The following is a 20,607-nucleotide window of genomic DNA, read 5'->3' on the forward strand; positions in this document are numbered from 1 at the left end:
TCTCAGATTATGAGAATAATAGAGTATATAAATGGCAAGGACTTAAAATAGGTGATGCAGACAAACTATCTAGAAGTGCCTCTTTCAGCTCAGTATCGTCTATGTCAGACGTTGGGCCATCAAAACATACAGGGGAAATAACATCTTGGAATGGACGTACCAGACATGGAGGCAATCCCAAAGCCAATGACTTCTTTAAAAAGAAAACATCTAAAAGAAATGATCAATATAAGGTGATTAATTTGTCATCACATATATTATCGGAACAACAGATTGGTATTCTTGAAAAGGGTCTTACTTTTTGTCCTTCATATTCCCCAGACAAATTTACATTGATTAAGGACTTACACCTCTTTTCACGAAAATTAATCTTGAAGAAACTTCATTACAAAGGTCAAGGTGATGATGAGTTTACTACTGTAGAGGAGAAGGAAGCCTTGGCCGATTTGGAGGCTTTGATTTTAGAAAATAATCTTGGCAAGGTAAGCAATTTCCCTAACCATTTAATAGGTAAATCAAAAAAAATTTCCATCTTTAAATATCTGCCCAGCGGTAGATATTTTCACAAAACTAGTGTCTAGGGATATTGAACAAATTTCTCAGAAAGGGTTTGGTCATTCTAACATGACCAAATCAGATAGAGAAGTTTTGGAAACGTTAAAAAGTTGGGATGATGTGGTTTTCAAACCCGCCGATAAGGGTGGTAACCTTGTCGTGTGGCCACATCATTTATATGAGAAACAAGCATATATATTGTTGGACAATAAGAAGTGCTACAAAAAGATGAGTACTAATCCCATCAAAACATTCCAGGATGAATTGTGTGGTATCTTGGAAGAAGCTTTTGCTGATGGGATTATTCCCAAACGATTGGTTGATTTAATTGAAAAAATGCACCCGCGTATGCCAACACTATATTTAATTCCCAAGATTCACAAGAATCCAAGTGACCCACCTGGGAGACCCATAGTTTCTGGGAATGGGGGCCTATGTGAGGTCATTACACAGATCTTGGATCATTATCTCAAACCCTTAGTGAGCGAACTCCCATCATATATAAAGGATACCACCGCAGCATTGCGTAGGTTGGACAATTTACATCTGGGCCCCAAAAGTGTCATGGTAACGGCCGATGTGGAGGCCTTGTACACATCCATTAGACACGCGGATGGTATTAAGGCGGTGGCATCACTTCTGGAGTCGAGCAATTTAGCCAGAGATCTTATTCAACTGCTTCTGAAGCTTCTGGAGTTTGTGTTGACCCATAATGTGTTTGTTTTTGGGCGGGGCACTTATCTGCAGATGCAGGGAACCGCCATGGGTGCCTGCTGTGCCCCCTCCTATGCGAACCTGTTTCTGGGGGCATGGGAAAGGGATATTTTCCTCTGTAATCCCATCCCCCAGATGTGTCTCATCCAAGAGTGGATGAGATATATTGATGACATCTGGTTCGTGTGGGAGGGGGGCGCAGAGGACCTTAATATTATGATGAATAGTCTCAATCAGAACTGTCTTAATATCAAGCTCACATTTGTGAGTGGCAGGATGGTGGATTTCTTGGATCTGCGGATACGTGCCTTGCCCAACGGGGACATCACTACTGATGTCTTCCGTAAAAAGACGGCCACGAATTCTGTATTACACGCACACTCAGCCCATTTACAATCTACTATACAGGGCATCCCTATCGGTCAGTTTCTGCGTGTTAAACGAATTTGTTCAGATACAAATGATTTTGAAAAACAATCCAGGGAACTGACCGATAGATTCAAGGAGCGGGGTTACAGTCACAGAATGATACGGAAAGGGTATATTAGGGCCAAGAATACGCCTAGGAATGTGCTTTTGTATAAAAATCAGATTAAAACTAAGAAGGATAATGACAATCAGATTCGGTATATCACGGGACATCATAATAAATGGTTTGAATTTAGACGTATAATTCAAAAACATTGGTCAGTTTTACATACGGATCCTACTCTGAGACTATGTTTACCTGCTGCCCCATCTATAGTGGCCAAGAGATCTAGAAACCTTGGCGATATTTTGGTGCACAGCCATTATATGGCCAATGGAAAAATGACAAAAAGACAGGACCATAATATCAGGGGTTTCTTTCCGTGCGGCCTTTGTAAGGCGTGTGCCAATTGTACCAAAGCTAAGACATTTACCAATTTTGATGGGTCTAGAAGCTATGACCTTAGAATGCTTATCACTTGTACAACTAAAGGGGTCATCTACCATCTAACTTGCCCATGTGGCAAGATATATATAGGCCTCACAACCAGGGAACTGAGAATTCGAGTTCGGGAACATCACCTTGATATAGCTAAGGCAAAAACGATAGATGACATTTCCACCCTGAAGACCATTCCTCGACACTATAAAAGGTTTCATGATTCTAATCCCTATCTCATGAAAATAAAGGGTATTGATGTAGTTACATTGGGACCGAGAGGAGGTGACCTGGGCAAAGTCCTTGCCCAGGTCGAAAGTAGATGGATCTACAGATTAGGTACATTGACTCCACAAGGCCTGAACGAGAATCTGGGTTTCAGTGCATTCTTGTGAGGTAGTTCATATACTACTGTGATTTTGTAGGTGTAGTGGATCTCTCTTTGTGTTTGTGTAGCATCGGTTTTACTTGGTACGGTGGGTTTTCCCATAGTAGTTTTATTTTCTTGTTATATGGTGCAATTTTTAATTCTAATTTGTTTATTTAAGGTATGTTTCGGTCATATATACGGTCAACACCGGGTCTGGGCTACACTCCTTGCTTTATTGAGCTGTTGGATGAATCTGGAGAAAAAATAAAGAAAGAAAGAACTAATGACAATAACATCTGACCTATTAAATCCACTATGGCTGAGATGTTGAGGATAAATGTGGAAGTTGATGGACATGTTCCTTCAAAAAGCTGACTCCAAGTACTGATCTATCTATGGAAAATATGGGGACAGGACTATGTACGAAGAAGAGTGACATCTATGGACTATTTTGGACTTCATATTTTGAAGAGATGTATATATCTCCCACTCTATAGATTGGAGAGGTATAATGTCATGATAGAAGATTTTGTGCGGAGTTGTGACTGCATTCTATATTATGCCTTTTTTTTTTTTGTATGTTTTACGTTTTAATTAGATTGTAGATAATGTGAATATCAGATATATCAAATATATGGAGGGGTTGGTCACCTTTCGGGATATTAACTGCTTATATAGCGTCTTATTTAGATGTTTCAGGATTTTGTCACTCTCACGGGTAACAGATAGGTTTGCACTTTAATATAACTGGGTGCACTTTTCTGGCTGTGTTCCAATGGTGGCTGGTGGTGGCATGGCCCGTCCCCTATCTGCAGGAGGGGCGGGGTTTGCCCTATATCGCACCTGGAACATTGTAACCAGTATAATAGATATGTATATTGCATCAATATGTGAACCGTATCACTTTATAAACAAGCACATGGTCCTATATGGTTATATAGGTCACAAATTAATCTTTTATAGACACTCAAGGCTGTGGGTTCTTATATCGACATCCCTTATTGTTGCACGGCATATACTTATTTGGTGCATTTTTATCTACAGAATTTTTCCTTTCATTATCTCTCACTTTATAATTTATTTTTAGTCACTTTTTAACTCACTAATTATTTTATTTAGGCATTATCGCAGCCAGCGTTCCTCTTTGAAAAATATAGTCTTTGGCTGGAGGTATTTGGATTAGAGATGATGTATGCAGTTACATAGATTTATCTTGGCTTTCTGGAAGGATTTTTTAGTATTGTAATAGCAGTGATTTCTTGGAGGGATATCGGGAATTTTCACGATAGTAATTAAACTAATCATTAGGATTCATTATACGGCCGATATTTTGAGACCGGAGGCCAGGTGTAGTGTAGCGAGTATGAGATAGTCCTGCCTATTACCATCTGATTGGATGTTGCCGGTATAAGACCTGTGAGACTCACCGCCTTAGACACACCCCCAGGAAGAAGCATCACGCGAAACGCGCGTCGGGGTAGGCAGAGGCAGCACGCCACTCTGGCTAGGGATTCCACGAGGAGACACGGAGCAGGTAATATGTGTGGGACAGGGGGCTTATTATGGCTTCATTTGTGAAGGCGCATGGCAGCTTGTACAGGTAATATGTATTAGATCACAAGTTTATTGCGCTGGTTTGTTAGATACATATAGTAGCAGCCAGCTACAGCGGACATTGCACTTTGGCAAATGCGGGCTAATTTAAGCCGCGGTTCTATTGTAAGCGGTGCGCATGATATGCAAGCGCACTGCTGTATCAGGGGCACATAGTAATTTTTTATCTATATCGATTAGTATAGGAGGATATATGTCATAAATTTATTGCGCTGGTTTGTCAGACATATACAGTAGCATTCAGCTACAGCGGACATTGCACTTTGGCAAATTGCGGGCTAATTCAAGCCGCGGTTCTATTGTAAGCGGTGCGTATGTTATGTAAGCGCACTGCCCTGTCAGAGGCATATAGCAACTGTTATCTATATCGATTATTACAAGAGGATAAAAGTCGGTGATTTAGAGTGATCCAGCTGAAATACAGGGGATATTATCCTGCCAGCTATGCATATGGAATTAAGTGTATATTACGGTGACATCTACACTGAATATGGAATTATCGGCATGGCTGGGTAGTTTTTTCAACTGGACATTACGTAGTCATTTGGTTATATTACTAAATCATTATTATTTTTTGCTCCTGTGAATTGTGATATTTGTTTTGTAAGATCTACATATGCCCGTGTGCCCATTTGTTTTGCTCTTTATTTTTAGTGTCTTACTCTAGCTGTCCGCCTCTTGTGGTTTAGGTTGTATAGAGGCACCTTAATATTTTATGTATGTTATGTATTGTATTTATTGTTAATAAAAGAGTATGTTTTTAATATATTGTTGCTGCACTTTTGCGGATCACAATAGTTCATTTATTGTGTTCCTGGTATGTTTTGTGATCTATATAAAGTGTTGCCTACTCCCCTTGGTTAGGGGTTATAGGATTGGGCGTTATGCTTACACTTTCCGGATAGAAGTGAGAATTAAATGTCCTGAATCTGTTCAAACGGCGTACGCTGGATGACGTCCAAAACGAGGTAGAGGTCCCAAGGCTCAACAGGAGGACGATAAGGGGGAGCTATATGAGCGACCCGCTGGATGAAGGTCCGCACCTGAGGCAGAGAGGCCAGGTCTCTTTGAATAAGAATGGACAGAGCGGAAATCTGACCCTTCAAGATGCTAAGGGAAAGACCCGAATCTAGACCAGCTTGAAGGAAACTGAGAAGGGATAGAAGGGAAAAGGTCATAGGAAACAGATTGTTGTCCTGACACCACCGGAAAAAAGCCTTCCAACACCTGTGGTAAATACGCGAGGAAGCCGGTTTTCTCGCCCTTATAGTCTGGATGACGCTATGAGAAAAACCGGCGTCCTTCAGGACCGCGGCATCAACGGCCATACCGTTACATTCAGAGACCGAGAATTCGGGTGGAAGAGGGGGCAGTGCGAAAGAAGGACAGGACGATCCGGAAGCCTCCACGGAATGTCCGATAGCATGTTCACCAGTTCCGCATACCAGGCCCTGCGAGGCCAATCTGGAGTACTAAGAGCACGGGAACCCCTTCTATCTTGATCTTTTTTACGATCCTTGGGATCAAGGGGAGGGGTGGAAACAGAACGGGCATCTGGAACTGGGTCCACGAGATCACGAGAGCGTCGCATCCGACAGCCATCAGATCCCGAGATCTGGAGACGTACTGGGGAACCTTGTAGTTTGCCCCGGAAGCCATCAAGTCAACGTCTGGAACGCCCCACCGCTGGCAAAACTGGCTGAAGACTGCGGGAAGAAGAGACCACTTGCCGCCACGATGCCCTGACAACTCAGAAAGTCGGCTTCCCAATTGTCCACTCCTGGGATGTGGACGGCTGACAGAGGGAACGTGACCCTCCGCCCATCGCAGAATTTTTGCCACTTCCGCCATGACTTGCCTGCTGCAAGTCCCTCCCTGATGGTTTATGTAAGCCATGGCTGTGGTATTGTCCAACTGAATGCAGACCGGTTTCCCTGAAAGGAGAGACTCCCAGCGGATGAGGGCTAGGAAGATGGCTCTGATTTCCAAGAGGTTGATAGGGAGGCACGCCTCCTGAGCAGTCCAGCGGCCCTGGGACGTGACGTGGAGGAAAACCGCCCCCCAACCTTGGAGGCTGGCGTCGGTGGAGATCACCTGCCAGCGGGGAGGGAGAAATGACCTCCCGCGCAGAATGGAGATGGACAGCGTCCACCAAGAGAGAGAGTGTGGGTTCCTGTCCCAGGCAGACAGAAGGGCAAGCTGGAGGGGACGAGAGTGGAACTGAGAATAGGGGACCGCTTCCATGGAAGCAACCATTTTCCCCAGAACCCTCATGGCGAGGCGAAAAGGAACTTCTCTTTGGGAAGAAAAACCTGAGCCTGAGAGGTAACGAATTCCATGCCCAGGAACTCCAGGCGCTGAGTTGGAATCAGGAAAGACTTCTGATAATTATCCAGCCGAGGCGAAGAGGCGTGTCAAGAGTAAATTGGAGGCTCTGGCTGCAATCCTGACGGGATGGACCCTTGATCAAGAGGTCGAGGTACGGGATTACCAGAAACCCCTTCGAACGAAGAATGGCCATGATAGCTGCCATGACCTTCGTGAAGACCCTGGGCGCAGATGCCAGACCAAAGGGGAGGGCCGTGAACTGATAATGATGACCCTGGATCGCGAACCGGAGGAATCTCTGATGCTGTACGCAAATAGGAACGTGAAGGTACGCCTCTCGGATATTCACGGAACACAAACTCTCCCTGTTCCATGGACGCGACCACCGAGCGTAGAGATTCCATCCTGAAGTGCCGAATCCGGAAATGGCGGTTCAGCTGCTTGAGATCCAAAATTGGATGGAGAGAGCCGTCCTTTTCTGGAACCACGAACAGGTTTGAGTAAACACGAAAACTGCTCGCGATAAGACACCGGAACTACAACTCCTGAGGCGAGGAGCGAATCGACGGCCTGGAGAAGTCCTGAGAGGTGAGAGGGCTGTTTGGGAGGACGAGAGAGCAGGAAATGTCTTCCTGGGGGCGAAGAAAATTCTATCTTGTAGCCTGAAGTGACGATCTCCCTGACCCAGGCATCGTCGACTACTGATAGCCAAACCTCTGAGAACAGAAGATGCCGGCCTCCCACCCTGGAGGGATTTCCAGGTGGGGGCGACCCGTCATTTGTTAGAAAATTTGTGGCCCCGAGATCCCGATGGTTTTGCGGGGTGGAGGTCTGAAAGGAGGTTTTCTTCGGTCTCCCTGCGAGGAAGAACGGTCCTGGTTGGAGTTTCCTGAGGCGAAGGACCGAAAAAAGGGGTGAATGGCCACAATGTTGCTGTTAGCCCTGGTGGAGCAGGCCGCTGCATCAAGGGAGGCATTCATGAGGTATTTTCCTGCAAGAGGAATCTGATCCGCCAAATCAGACAGTTCCTCAGCAGTAGCAGAGGCCAAAATGCCCCTGCGCAGGGTCTTGGCCCAGGCTGACACAGCCCTGGCTACCCAGGACGAGGCGAAACTAGGGCAGAGGGAGGCTCCGGAAGCCTCAAATGTCGATTTTGCTAATGCCTCGATTTGCCTGTCCGTGGGGTCCTTAAGGGAAGCCGCGTCCGGGATAGACAGAACCGTCTGCGAGGATAGTCTGGAGATGGGCGGGTCGACCTTAGGAGACTCGGACCATTTGGAGACGAGGTCAGAGTGAAAGGGGTATAGCACGTGAAGCAGTTTCCTGCCAGGGAAACGCTTGCCAGGGTTTTCCCAGTGTGTAGAGGTAGTGTTATCAAACTCCTTGTGATTAGGAAAAACCCTAGAGGGACGTTTAATCCGTTTAAACGCAACGGAGACGTCCTGAGAGCTTGCCTCATCCTCTTTAAGCTCAAGCATTTTAATGATAGCTGAAATAAGGCTATCCACCATCTCCTGTGTTCCGGAAGTCTGATCTGCATCAGAGTCAGATTCCGACTGAGAGGATAGGTCAGACCCGACGTCCGCATGCGAGGAGGGTAAACGGGCAGATAGGGGAATCCCGTCCAGGGAACTGGAAGAGGATCTAGATAAGGTCCTTTTTCTGTCTCTTTTGTCCTGTCTGCCTCTGTGAGGGTCTTGGACAGGTGCGAGCGAATCGCCGTGTGAGGTATTCGTGGCACTGGTGGCATTAGAGAGAAGCGGGATACGTTCAAGTGCCTGGACCAGGGACTGAGAAACCTTAGTCAGGTCGGACACTGATTGAGACATAGCAAACGCCCACTCTGGGGGAGGGGGGGGTGCACTCATCCCGGGACCTAGGAGCTTCCTGAGGGGCGGACATGATGGGAGGAATGCAGGACGGGCAGAAGGGTGAAGGCTGACCTGAGGCCCACTTTTTCTTACAGTGAGCACAGGCGTAATGGATGGCCGTAGTGGCAAAGGCCGGAGTGGGGTCGGACATAGGTGGATATTACCTTGTCCTGGAGCGGAGAAGTACTGCCGGGAGGAGTTTAGCCCGAGAGAGCAGTAGTGCTGAGCCAGCTGAAAAACAGCAACAGCGGAAGCCGCAGGTGCCTGTGTTCCCCTGAAATTCTTCTGTCCCACACGGTGAGCCAAGCTGACAGGGAGCAGGAAGACACAGAAAAGAGCGCTGAGACAGCGCAACGCTGTGGGCGTGCACAGGCGCCGAAGGGGAAAGCAGGAGAAATGCCCCCAACTGCGCTGAAAAACTCCTGGTCGCAATAATGCAGGCCGCCACAAGAGAGCGCAGAAGCGCCGAAAGAAGAAGAAAAAACTCCTGGCCGCAATAATGCAGGCCAGGGGGCACAGAAGCGCCGAAAGAAGGTGAAGAAGAAGCCCGAGAGAAAAAAAATGGGGTGTGCTGTTTGGATCCTGAGGAGGGAAGGAGAAATGCCGGTGTGCAGCAATAGAGAAAAACCGGCACCAGAAACTAAAGGTAGCGACCCTTCTTCCCTGATGCAGCCCTTTTACTCCCCTAATATAGATGGAGATGTACCCCCATGTGATGAACCCCCCTTAGAAGATCGCTTGCCGGGCGGTGTAGGATGAGGGTCCTGGAAGAAGTCCTCCTTCCCGCGCCACGAACTCCGGCGCAGAAGACGGCGTCGACCCCTAACCAGGGGGAGAGGGTCACTGGAAGTGACCGCCGTCTTCCTCTGAGCCCACTCTGAGGAGAGGGATGAGGAGGGGAACGGGCAGGACTGGCCACCGAGGAATAGGGTCACCCTGAACACCCGAATGGGTGACAGGGGACAAGTCCTGCCCAGCGGGTCCGAGAGGGTGCGATGTGGGTAATATCACACTGCTCTCTCAGTCGCTCAAAGTGGGGAAAACAGGGTGAGAAAAACTGCACCTTGCTACCCTGAAGAAGAGAGTCTGAAAAAGAAAGGGGAAAAGGTTAATAAACAAATCCCTGTAAAAAGAAATGCGGATCTGGGGTTAGATCCAGGTCCGCCTCGTACAGACACTAAGCAAAAACTGAGTTGCCTGGTGCCTGTCGGAGGGTGTATACTGCCGGGGAGGAGTTACTTCTTTATTTGCATAGTGTCAGCCTCCTAGTGACAGCAGCATACACCCATGGTTACCTGTGTCCCCCAATGAGGCGAGAAAGAAAAAGTGCTTTAGTAAGTCAGTAAAAAGTTGGTAGGAGTATTTAAAACAAGAAAATGATAAGGGTGCCCATACTTATGCACCTGTCAAATTTTGTTTGAATGCGGATTGCACATTTTCTGTTCGTACAATAAACCTAATTTCAAGGCAGAAACATTACTGTGTCCAACAGTTATTAGATATATGAAACTGGAATAGCTGTTGCAAAAAAAATTTTTTTTTATAAAACATTAAGCTTAAGATTAATAGGGATGCCCAAACTTTTTCATATAACTGTATATACTGCGTGGGCTGTGTTATATAGTACGTGGCTGTGTTATATACTGCGTGGCCACTGTTATATATTGCAAGGCCCGTATTAACCCATCGGGTATTCTACAATATGTATGTATATAGCAGCCACATAGTATATAGCACAAACCTCGTAGTATTTGTCTGCTATATACTACATGGCTCCTATATACTACGTTGCCTGTGCTATATACTATGTGGCTGCTATATACATAAATACATATTCTAGAATACCCGATGCGTTAGAATCGGGCCACTATCTAGTATATACATAAACACACTGCTCATAGACATAAAGGGAACACAAACAACAGAATATAACTACAAGTAAATCAAACTTTTGTGAAATCAAACTGTCAACTTAGGAAGCAACACTGGTTGACAATCAATTTCACATGCTGTTGTGCAAATGGAATAGACAACAGATGGACATTATTGGCAATTATCAAGACACACAATAAACGAGTGGTTCTGCAGGTGGGGACCACAGACCACATCTCGGTACCAATGCTTTCTTGCTGATGTTTTGGTCATTTTTGAATGTTGGTTGTGCTTTCACCCTTGTGGTAGCATGAGACGGACTCTACAACCCATACAAGAGGCTCAGGTAGTGCAGCTCATCCAGGATGGCACATCAATGTGAGTGGTGGCAAGGTTTGCTGTGTCTCTCAGCGTAGTGTCCAGAGGCTGGAGGCGCTACCAGGAGACAGGCTAGTACACCAGGAGACGTGAAGGAGGCCGTAGGGGGCAACAACCCAGCAGCATGACCGCTACCTCAGCCTTTGTGCAAGGAGGAACAGGAGCAGCACTGCCAGAACCCTGCAAAATGACCTCCAGCAGGCCACAAATATGCATGTCTCTGCACAAACAGTTAGAAACCAACTCCATGAGGATGGTCTGAGTGCCCGATGTCCACAGATGGGGGTTGTGCTTACAGCCCAACACCGTGCAGGACGCTTGACATTTGCCACAGAACACCAGGATTGGCAAATTCGCCACTGGCGCCCCGTGCTCTTCACAGATGAAAGCAGGTTCACACTAAGCACACGTGACAAAGTCTGGAGACACCGTGGCGAGCGATCTGCTGCCTGCAACATCATGATTGGTTTGGCAGTGGGTCAGTAATGGTGTGGGATGGCATTTCTTTGGAGGGCCGCACAGCCCTCCATGTGCTCGCCAGAGGTAGCCTGACTGCCATTGGGTACCGAGAGGAGATCCTCAGACCCCTTGTGAGACCTTATGCTGGTGCGGTTGGCCCTGGGTTCCTCCTAATGCAGGACAATGCCAGACCTCATGTGGCTGGAGTGTCTCAGCAGTTCCTGCAAGATGAAGGCATTGAGGTATGGACTGGCCTGCCCATTCCCCAGACCTGAATCCGATTTAACACATCTGGTACATCATGTCTCGCACCATCCACCATCATCACGTTGCACCACAGACTGTCCAGGAGTTGGCGGATGCTTTAGTCCAGGTCTGGGAGGAGATCCCTCAGTAGACCATCCGCTGCCTCATGAGGAGTATGCCCAGGCGTTGTAGGGAGGTCATACAGGCACGTGGAGGACAGACACACACACACACACACACACACACACACACACACACACAACAGAACATCATTTCCTTGTCTTGAGGCAAGTCCACTAAAGTTGGATAAGCCTGTAATTTGATTTTCCACTTTGATTTTGAGCAACACTCCAACTCCAGACCTCCATGGGATACTAATTTTGATTTACATTGATCATTTTTACGTTTTATTGTTCTCAACACATTCCACTATGTAACAAATAAAGATTTGCAACTGAAATATCTCATTCAGTTATGTCTAGTATGTGGTATTTTAGTGTTCGCTTTATTATTTTGAGCAAAATATTATATATATATGCTATATAATTGTCTAAGGGTCACTACTGTCTTTCTGTTCTTCTGGTCGTCCTGCCTTTTTTCTGTCACGGATATTCATTGGTCGCGGCCTCTGTCTGTCATGGAATCCAAGTCGCTGATTGGTCGTGGTAAAACGCCCACGACCATTGCCACGACCAATCAGCGATGGGCGCAGTCTGGCGGCAACATGGCCGCTCCTTCCTCCCCGTAGTCAGTGCCTGCTCCGTACTCCCCTCCAGTCAGCGCTCACACAGGGTTAATGGCAGCGCTAATGGACTGCGTTATGCCACGGTGTAACGCACTCCATTAAAGCTGCTATTAACCCTGTGTGACCAACTTTTTTACTATTGATGCTGCCTATGCAGCCTCAATAGTAAAAAGATCTAATGTTAAAAATAATTTAAAAAAAATAAAGTCATCATATACTCACATTCCGGCGCCTTTCCCGCTCCTCGCGACGCTCTGGTAACCGCTCCATGCAAGCGGCAAGTTCCGGTGGCAAGGATGGTATGCAACAAGACCTGCCATGACGTCACGGTCATGTGACCGCAACGTCATCACAGGTCTTGCGCCCATACCAACCCTGGGACCGGAAGCTGCCGCGTGTACCAAACACAGGGCCAGGACTTCAACGGAGGGTGAGTATATGTTTATCTTTACGTCTGTATACTACATGGCTCTGTGCTGTATACTCCGACATGCATATTCTAGAATACCCGATGCGTTAGAAATCGGGCCACCATCTAGTGTGTGTGTGTGTGTGTGTGTGTGTGTGTGTGTGTGTGTGTGTGTGTGTGTGTGTGTGTGTGTGTGTATATATATTTTTTTTTTTTTACTAATTATATACACGCATATACATATATATACTATATAAAGCTGGATGTGTGTGTGTGTGTGTGTGTGTGTGTGTGTGTGTGTGTGTGTGTGTGTGTGTGTGTGTGTGTGTGTGTGTGTGTGTCCGTGATTGGCATCTGAACCGTCGCATCTACAGCCACAAAATTTTGCACAATGTTGTGAGGTGAAATTTTAACCCCGCGCTTTCCAATTCACCAAACAATTTTGCCCCTATCTACATAATGGGGAAAAAGTGAAAGGAAAAGTATTGGAGGCATCGCAGCTACAGCCACAAAATTTTGCACAGTCACACGTCTGGACCCCGAGAGCGTCATAGGCTATGTTGTGAGGTGAAATTTTAACCCCGCGCTTTCCAATTCACCAAACAATTTTGCCCCTATCTACATAATGGGGAAAAAAGTGAAAGGAAAAGTGTTGGAGGCAAATTGACAGCTGCCAGATGTGAACAAGGGGGACTTAAAGAATGAGAGCGATGGCGCCAAAGAGTATATACCGTACAGTTGCTAAGGTGGGGCCCCGACATGGGATACTCACCACACACGGGGATATGAACACGCACACAAAATGCGCCACACACTACCACGTGCTTGAACACATATTACCCTCAGCACACTTTTCACCACACATACACCAACCTCGCCACATAAAAGTCGAAACACAAAAGTCGCCGCTCAAAACTCACCACATGCAAAACTAGGCTCACGCAAAACTCGCCACACGTGCAAAACTCACCTCATGGAAAACTCGCCACACGCAAAACTTGCACCCGCGGAAAAATTGCCACATGCACAAAAGTTGCAACACATGCAAAAGTTGCCTCACACAAAACTTGCATACTCAAAAGGCACCACACATAAAACTCGACACGCGCAAAACTTGCCATGCGCAAAACTTGCTGCACACAACTTACTACACTAACCTGTCACATGCAACTCGACACAAAAAGTTGCTACACGCATGTCGCCACACAAAACTCAACACACACAACTTGACACACGAAACTCGCCCTAGAGCACACACAAGTCTGGTATTATCCTTCAAAAATAAAAATCTGATTAATAAGCAGACAAACTACAAGAGCAACAAATATACCATATAGGAAATACGCCAGCTGTCAGTCACATGACCTGTCTATTATGTGTATGTGTAAGCTATATATACTGCCAAGGGGAGAGCTTCCTGTTGGCTGGGGATTTATCAGGCTGCCAATTTAGCTTACAAATACTGAGGTAAAAATACTGACCAAATAACGTGTGAACGAGGTCTAATACAGGAGGAGATTACACAGATATATACTATGTACAGGGGAGATAACACACAGGTATATACTATATACAGGAGAGATGACATAGGTATATACTATATAGAGGAGGAGATGACATACAGGTACATACTATATACAGGAGGAGATGACATACAAGTATATACTATATACAGGGGAGATGACACAGGTATATACTATATACAGGAGCAGATGACCTACAGGTATATACTATATACAGGAGGAGATGACTTACAGGTATATATTATATACAGGGGAGATGACACAGGTATATACTATATACAGGAGGAGATGACATACTGGTATATACTATATACAGGGGAGATGACACAGGTATATACTATATACAGGAGAAGACATACAGGTGTATACTATGTATAAGGGAGATGACAAACATGTATATACTGAAGTGAAAATGAGAGGTGTGAGGTGAAAATGAAAAGGTGTGAGTGCAAAATGAGAGGAGTGAGGGAAAATAGTGGAGTGTTGGGAAAATGACAGATGTGAGGTCGAAATGACAAGTGTTAGGGGGGAATGAGAGGAGTGAGGGGGAAAAGAGGAGTGAGGGGGAAAATGAGAGATGTGAGAGGGAAAATAAGAGAAGTGAGGTGCTATAACTAACCACAGATATTTACTATGCATGTATATATATATATATATATATATATATATATATATATATATATATATATATATATATATATATTTCTCTCTCAAGGATAGTAGGAGAGATTGCACAACAAATTTTGGGGTCCATTTGTCCCGAGTACGCCAATACACCATAAGTGGTCATAAATCACATTTGAGGCACAGCGCAAAACTCAGAAGGGAAGAAGTGCCATACTGGAGTTCACATTTTGCTGGAGTGATTGGAGGGTGCCAGGTCACATTGACAGAGCCCCTGAGATGCCAGAAGAGCAGAACTTCCCCATAAGTGACTACATTTTACAAACTACACCTCTCAATGAATTCATCTAGGGGTGCAGTGATCATATTGACACCACAGGTGGATCACAATTGTATACCACTGGGCAGTGAAGAAAAAGAATTACATTTTTAGCACCAAAATTTAGTTTTAGCTCCATGATTTTACATTTTCACATTGGGAAATGGGTAAAAATTAAACCAAAATTCATTGAGGCCTCTGATTGTCATGCCGACGAACCAATGACTCCCGATCATGTGACGGGGTCACCGATGCGCGTACTTCCGTCCCGATGGCCGAAAGCACAATTTAAATGCTGCTGTCAGTTTGACAGCAGCATTTAACTAGTTAATAGCCGCCGGTTGATCGCGATTCCATCCGCGGCTATTGCAGGCACATGTCAGCTGATATGTCTCCGGAAAGATGTGGGCTCACCGCCGGAGCCCATATCAAAGCGGGTGATTGCGGACATCGGCGTACTAATACGTCCGATGTCAGTAAGGGGTTAATGATACAATTTTTGTGCAGATACGATCTTTTGATCGCCCGTTATTGCATTTTAATGCAATGTTACGATGACAAAAACAAACAGGTAATTCTGGAGTTTTGCCTTTTTCTCGCTACGCTGTTTAGCAATCAGATTAGCCTTTTTTTAATTGATAGATCGGGCGATTCTGAACACGGCGATACCAAATATGTGTATATTTGATTTTTTTTAATGTTTTATTTTGAATAGGGCAAAAGGGCGGTGATTTGAACTTTTAGATTTTCTTTATTTTTTAAAAACTTTTTTTTTTTTTGGCATGCTTTAATAATCGTAGAAGCTGCCACAATCTGATCGGCACTGCTACATAGAGGCGATCAGGTAACCTCTATATAGCAGAATTCCTCACTTGCTATGAGTGCCGACCACTGGGTGGCGCTCACAGCAAGCCGGTACTACTGACAACCACAGAGGTCTCAGGAGACCTCTGGTTGTCATGCCAACAAACCAGTGACCCATGATCACGTCAGTTTGACAGTGGCATTTAACTGGTTAATAAACGTCGGTGGATCGCGATTCCACCCGCGGCTGTTGCGGGCACATGTCAGCTGTTCATAACAGCTTACATGTCCTGGGAAAGATGTGGGCTCACTGCCTGAGCCCACATCAAAGGGAGGGAGTCTGACATCGGCGTAAATGTACGCCCGACTTCAGAAAGGGGTTAATGAGACCATTGTAGAGGGTAGAATTTTGAAAACATCCATCATAGTTTTGTCTTTTATTTTAATGTACTGCAAATGGCAGAAACTAAAGCACAGAAAATTTTAACAGACAATCGCCTTTTATGCATGTGGTACATCAATATTGTTCTCCTTTTTGCACTAGTAAATAAATAATGTGGTACATCAATATTGTTCTCCTTTTTGCACTAGTAAATAAATAATGTCTAATGACATATTTGTATGTTCACAAAATTCCAGGCAGAATGTTCCGGGCCAGGCCATTATATAACTCAGCGCAATGTTACCTTTTTGTCACTTAATCTTGTCTAGGCTGGTTTCTGTTCAACTGCTGCCAAATATTCATTTTAGGCCTTGTTTGCCGTGTGTTGAAGTTTCTATACTGCCTAAGATTACCCGTCCCCTGTGGGAAAGCCAGCAAGTACCTGAGCAAATAGGTCACTTAGCTCCCCACTGTGAGTATGGCACTAAGGGTACCGTCACACAGTGGCACTTTGGTCGCTAGGACAGGACGATCCGTGACGTTCCAGCGATATAATTACGATTTCGCTGTGTCTGACACGCTACTGTGATCAGGGACCCCGCTGAGAATCGTACGTCGTAGCAGATCGTTTGAAACTTTATTTCGTCGCTGGATCTCCCGCTGACATCGCTGAATCGGCGTGTGTGACGCCGATTCAGCGATGTCTTCACTGGTAACCAGGGTAAACATCGGGTTACTAAGCGCAGGGCCGCACTGAGTGACCCGATATTTACCATGGTTACCAGTGTAAATGTAAAAAACAAAAAAAAAACACTACATACTTACATTCCCGGTGTCTGGTCATGTCCCTCGCCTTCAGCTTCCCGCACTGACTGGTAAGCGCCGGCCAGCCGTAAAGTACAGCAGTGACGTCACCGCTGTGCTTTCCGGCTGTCCGGCGCTCACTGTCAGTGCAGAGAAGCACAGCGCCGGGGGACAGACACGGAATGTAAGTATGTAGTGTTTTTTTTACGTTTACGCTGGTAACCAGGGTAAACATCGGGTTACTAAGCGCGGCCCTGCGCTTAGTAACCCGATGTTTTCCCTGGTTACAAGGGGACTTCGGGATCATTGGTCGCTGGAGAGCTGTCTGTGTGACAGCTCTCCAGCGACCAAACAGCGACGCTGCAGCGATCGTCATCGTTGTCGTATCGCTGCGGTGTCGTTTTAGTGTGACGGTACCCTAAGGGTTGTGTTTCAAGCAATGTTCCATCTAGTAAATCTGAATGTGTGCTTATTATAAATTGCTTATGTTAGTCTTTATAAGAAAATAAATGCTAACAATGTCATCTTAAGAGAGTAAATTAAGTTATTCTTAACATCTTAAGTTTATAGTTATCACCAATCCAAATGATAGATAAAAGCTTGGGTGTCGGGTGTCCTACTGATCCAGAAAACTAGGCCTTGAAATGTTGGCTTGGAATTAAGCATTGGCCAAACCACCATCTTTCCACAAGATAACAAGTATGTAGGGACAGAAGACAAGTTCAAATGTTGGGGAAAACACAGACATACTCACCAATTGCTCTGGACACAGCGAGAGTCCCATTAACTCGCCAGCACCCAATAAAAGTGACACAGCCCCCCAGGGATTCTATTCTCTCACGTTCATCCTGTAAAAGATGTGCTTGAAGTCGCTTATTTTTTTCTAAAATCAACACTAATCTGTGATGATTTACAGAGACAACTCACCTCTCTCTCTGGCTTGTGGGGATCCATCAGAGTCACTGGATTCCCTTGTCGTACAAGAAGAGCTTGAGAGTCACCCAACCATGCCACATGTAACCGTTCTCCTTCTAACAGTGCACACACTCCAGTGGTACCACTACGCAGTCTCTATAAATTACATTACAGATAAAGCACCAAATCTGAGAAGTGGAATAATACAATTTTAGGAGTACACATTAGTACTGTTGAATAGTAACTTATGTAGGCAACAGACCACCAAACTATCAAACCCCCTCCTCCAAAAACAAACCAAAAACCACCTCACCAACAAAAACATTATAAATATTATGTCCCCGATTAATTTAAACTGATGCATTTAGAGGACTAAGGGTGCTTTTGTATTGCCCTGTTTGGTGGCCTCGTTAGGGCTAACGTTCGAACACCCTGCATAACAGGATTCTAACGTATGGGGTCATAGACTATAATAGTGCAGACAAACGTGCCCTCTGCCGTGAATCATTTTTGGGTGTACATCTACTGGAGAGCACACAGACATAGTAGACTCCGTTTGGGGGTGTGCCTCCAGTAGGCATATATGCCAAAATGGGGGAGGGCTGTACAGGTTCTGGGCCCCCAATAAAAATGATACTTTCTTGTAGAAACTGGATGTGCCGATCATGAAAAATCTATTGCAAAATCGGCAGTCCCAACTGCATTGACACACCCTGTTGTACATTTCTCATTTTTATTGGGTGACAAGTGTGATGTCTCCCAATGTACATCTTTAAAAGAATGCTGCGATGTATCCACTTTATAGCCCCCTGTACCTCTTGTTCTGACCCCTAGACATTTAGATGTCAGGCTGCTGTTTTGGTGGTTGGGGCATTTGGGTCAGAAGAAAGAAGAGGGAAAAAGGGTGGATCTTACTAACTTGAGTGTAGAACGCGGCTGAGTGCTGTGCAATGTTTTATCAGACAGTAATCAGACCAGCGTTATTCTATAAGAGAAACTCAGATAAGTGATTTTTTTTCTCATGCCGATTGGACAATCAAAAACAATCGCAGCAAGCTGCAGGTGCGTCAGGTATTCAGATTGCATTCACCCATTCAAGTCTATGGATGTGTGTGAAACATCTGACTGCACTCTGATATAATCTGACTGCAGTCAGACTACAGCAGATCCAGGCAATGGAGGAGAAGACAAATTTCTTAATCTTCCCTGCACCTGTGCTGAAATTTTCTCACGCAAGAGTATCATTTCACACTATGGTGACACTCTGATCAAACTGAGAGTTTGATCAGAGCGTCGTTAGCATAATCGTCTGGATTCTCTTGCCCAAGAGAACATAAGCTTGTGTGACCCTGGTCTAACTTGTACTGTGATGCTGCACGATTCAATTTGGGTGGCTCTTTCCCTACGTGGCTCCATGAAGCTGCTCTAAACTCTAATAGTTCTGAAACGCAAATTCACAGCATCTTGATCAGGAGAGAGCGTCAAAGAAATGGAGAGGGGATCCAAGTGTGGCCTCCAGTTCCTCCACGCTATTGGGACACTACCTACAGCCAGAGCTCGAGTAATGCTACTGCTCACATACGGAGAGAGACAACTGGGGCTTTCATTGAGAAGTTAGAGCCTCGTGGCAGGGGCCAGTGAGTGACAGCAGCAGCATGGATTGCAGTAGGAGTAAAAAGCAAGGGTGCACAAAGACGCTGGAATGCAATCCGTATCCAGCATGGCAAGGGGAATGGTGTGGGGTGCGAAATTTTTAGTCTACTACTCTCCTCCATACAATTTTGTTACCCTTACTCTTCAATACAGAGCCAAGCATAGGCCAAAAGGATTCCATCTAGCAATAAAAGCTTATGGACGTGATTATAACATACGTGTGTACATCAAGTGCCTTCTTGGTATACTTGCTAAATGCCCAACAAAAACATGATGTGAACAGGGCCTTATTCAAAATGATCATATCACGGAGCTTCAGAAGATTTGTCGGAAGCAACCAGGAATAAATTAAAAATATGTACACACAAAACCGGCGTGAATTTAATCAATTTTGGAAGATCCTCTTTTCTTTACTTGCCTCTCTTTTTGCTCTTCTAAGGAACATTGCATCTGTACGCTGAAAGGCTTCCTTTAAGGCCCTGGCAGGATCTGACATTAGCAACTCATGACGAGCCAACATGACATGGATGTGGGTCGCAGCATAATTAGCAGCATCTATTCCACCGTGGCCATCAAAAACAGCAAAGTATGATCTTTCAACTCCATCCTGAAAGCAAAAAATACTTAAATATCAGATTCAGAATGAAACAATCCGGCATATTTTATTCAGCAATCAGGTAAAGTTCCGTTGATTTGTACGTAACAGGAAGAAATGGTCTGAAAGAAACCTTAAAGAGATAGCTTTTGTTTTTTTATTACACTTGAAGGGGTATTTTGATGTAATTCATTTATGGCATTTCCACAAGATGTCAAATCTATGGTAGAAGCATCTTTCAAGCATGTCATTCACTTGTATGGGAATTCAGACTACTCATCTGATAGCGCCTTGTGACGTGGCCCCCATTCTGGAGATTGGTGGGACCAATATGGTTTGCAGCCCTTAACTTTGTTCTTAAGAACACCTCCAAGCCAAATAACTAAACAAAGTTGACCTACGAAGTGAGAGCAGTAACTGTCGCAATAGTTTTTATTTCATACATCAATAGTACACATGAAAATAAGCAACTTTGTGATAAATCTTTATGAGAGAAATCTGCTTCTTTCACCTCCTAGAT

The 20,607-nt window shown here is 45.1% G+C and overlaps 1 protein-coding gene across 1 annotated transcript in view; it reads right to left on the reverse strand.

Annotated features, from left to right (window-relative positions):
- PPM1F (protein phosphatase, Mg2+/Mn2+ dependent 1F) overlaps positions 1 to 20,607 on the reverse strand; it is an 83,532-nt gene that overhangs the window by 18,613 nt on the left and 44,312 nt on the right. Inside the window, exons 4-6 of the mRNA XM_069756624.1 lie at positions 19,911 to 20,099; positions 17,852 to 17,995; positions 17,679 to 17,772 (exon numbers count right to left, since the gene is read on the reverse strand). Of these exons, the coding sequence (XP_069612725.1) occupies positions 17,679 to 17,772; positions 17,852 to 17,995; positions 19,911 to 20,099 (427 nt within the window). The remainder of the gene's footprint in view (positions 1 to 17,678; positions 17,773 to 17,851; positions 17,996 to 19,910; positions 20,100 to 20,607) is intronic.

Source organism: Ranitomeya imitator, chromosome 1, assembly GCF_032444005.1.
Source record: "Ranitomeya imitator isolate aRanImi1 chromosome 1, aRanImi1.pri, whole genome shotgun sequence".
Classification (NCBI taxonomy): Eukaryota; Metazoa; Chordata; class Amphibia; order Anura; family Dendrobatidae; genus Ranitomeya; species Ranitomeya imitator.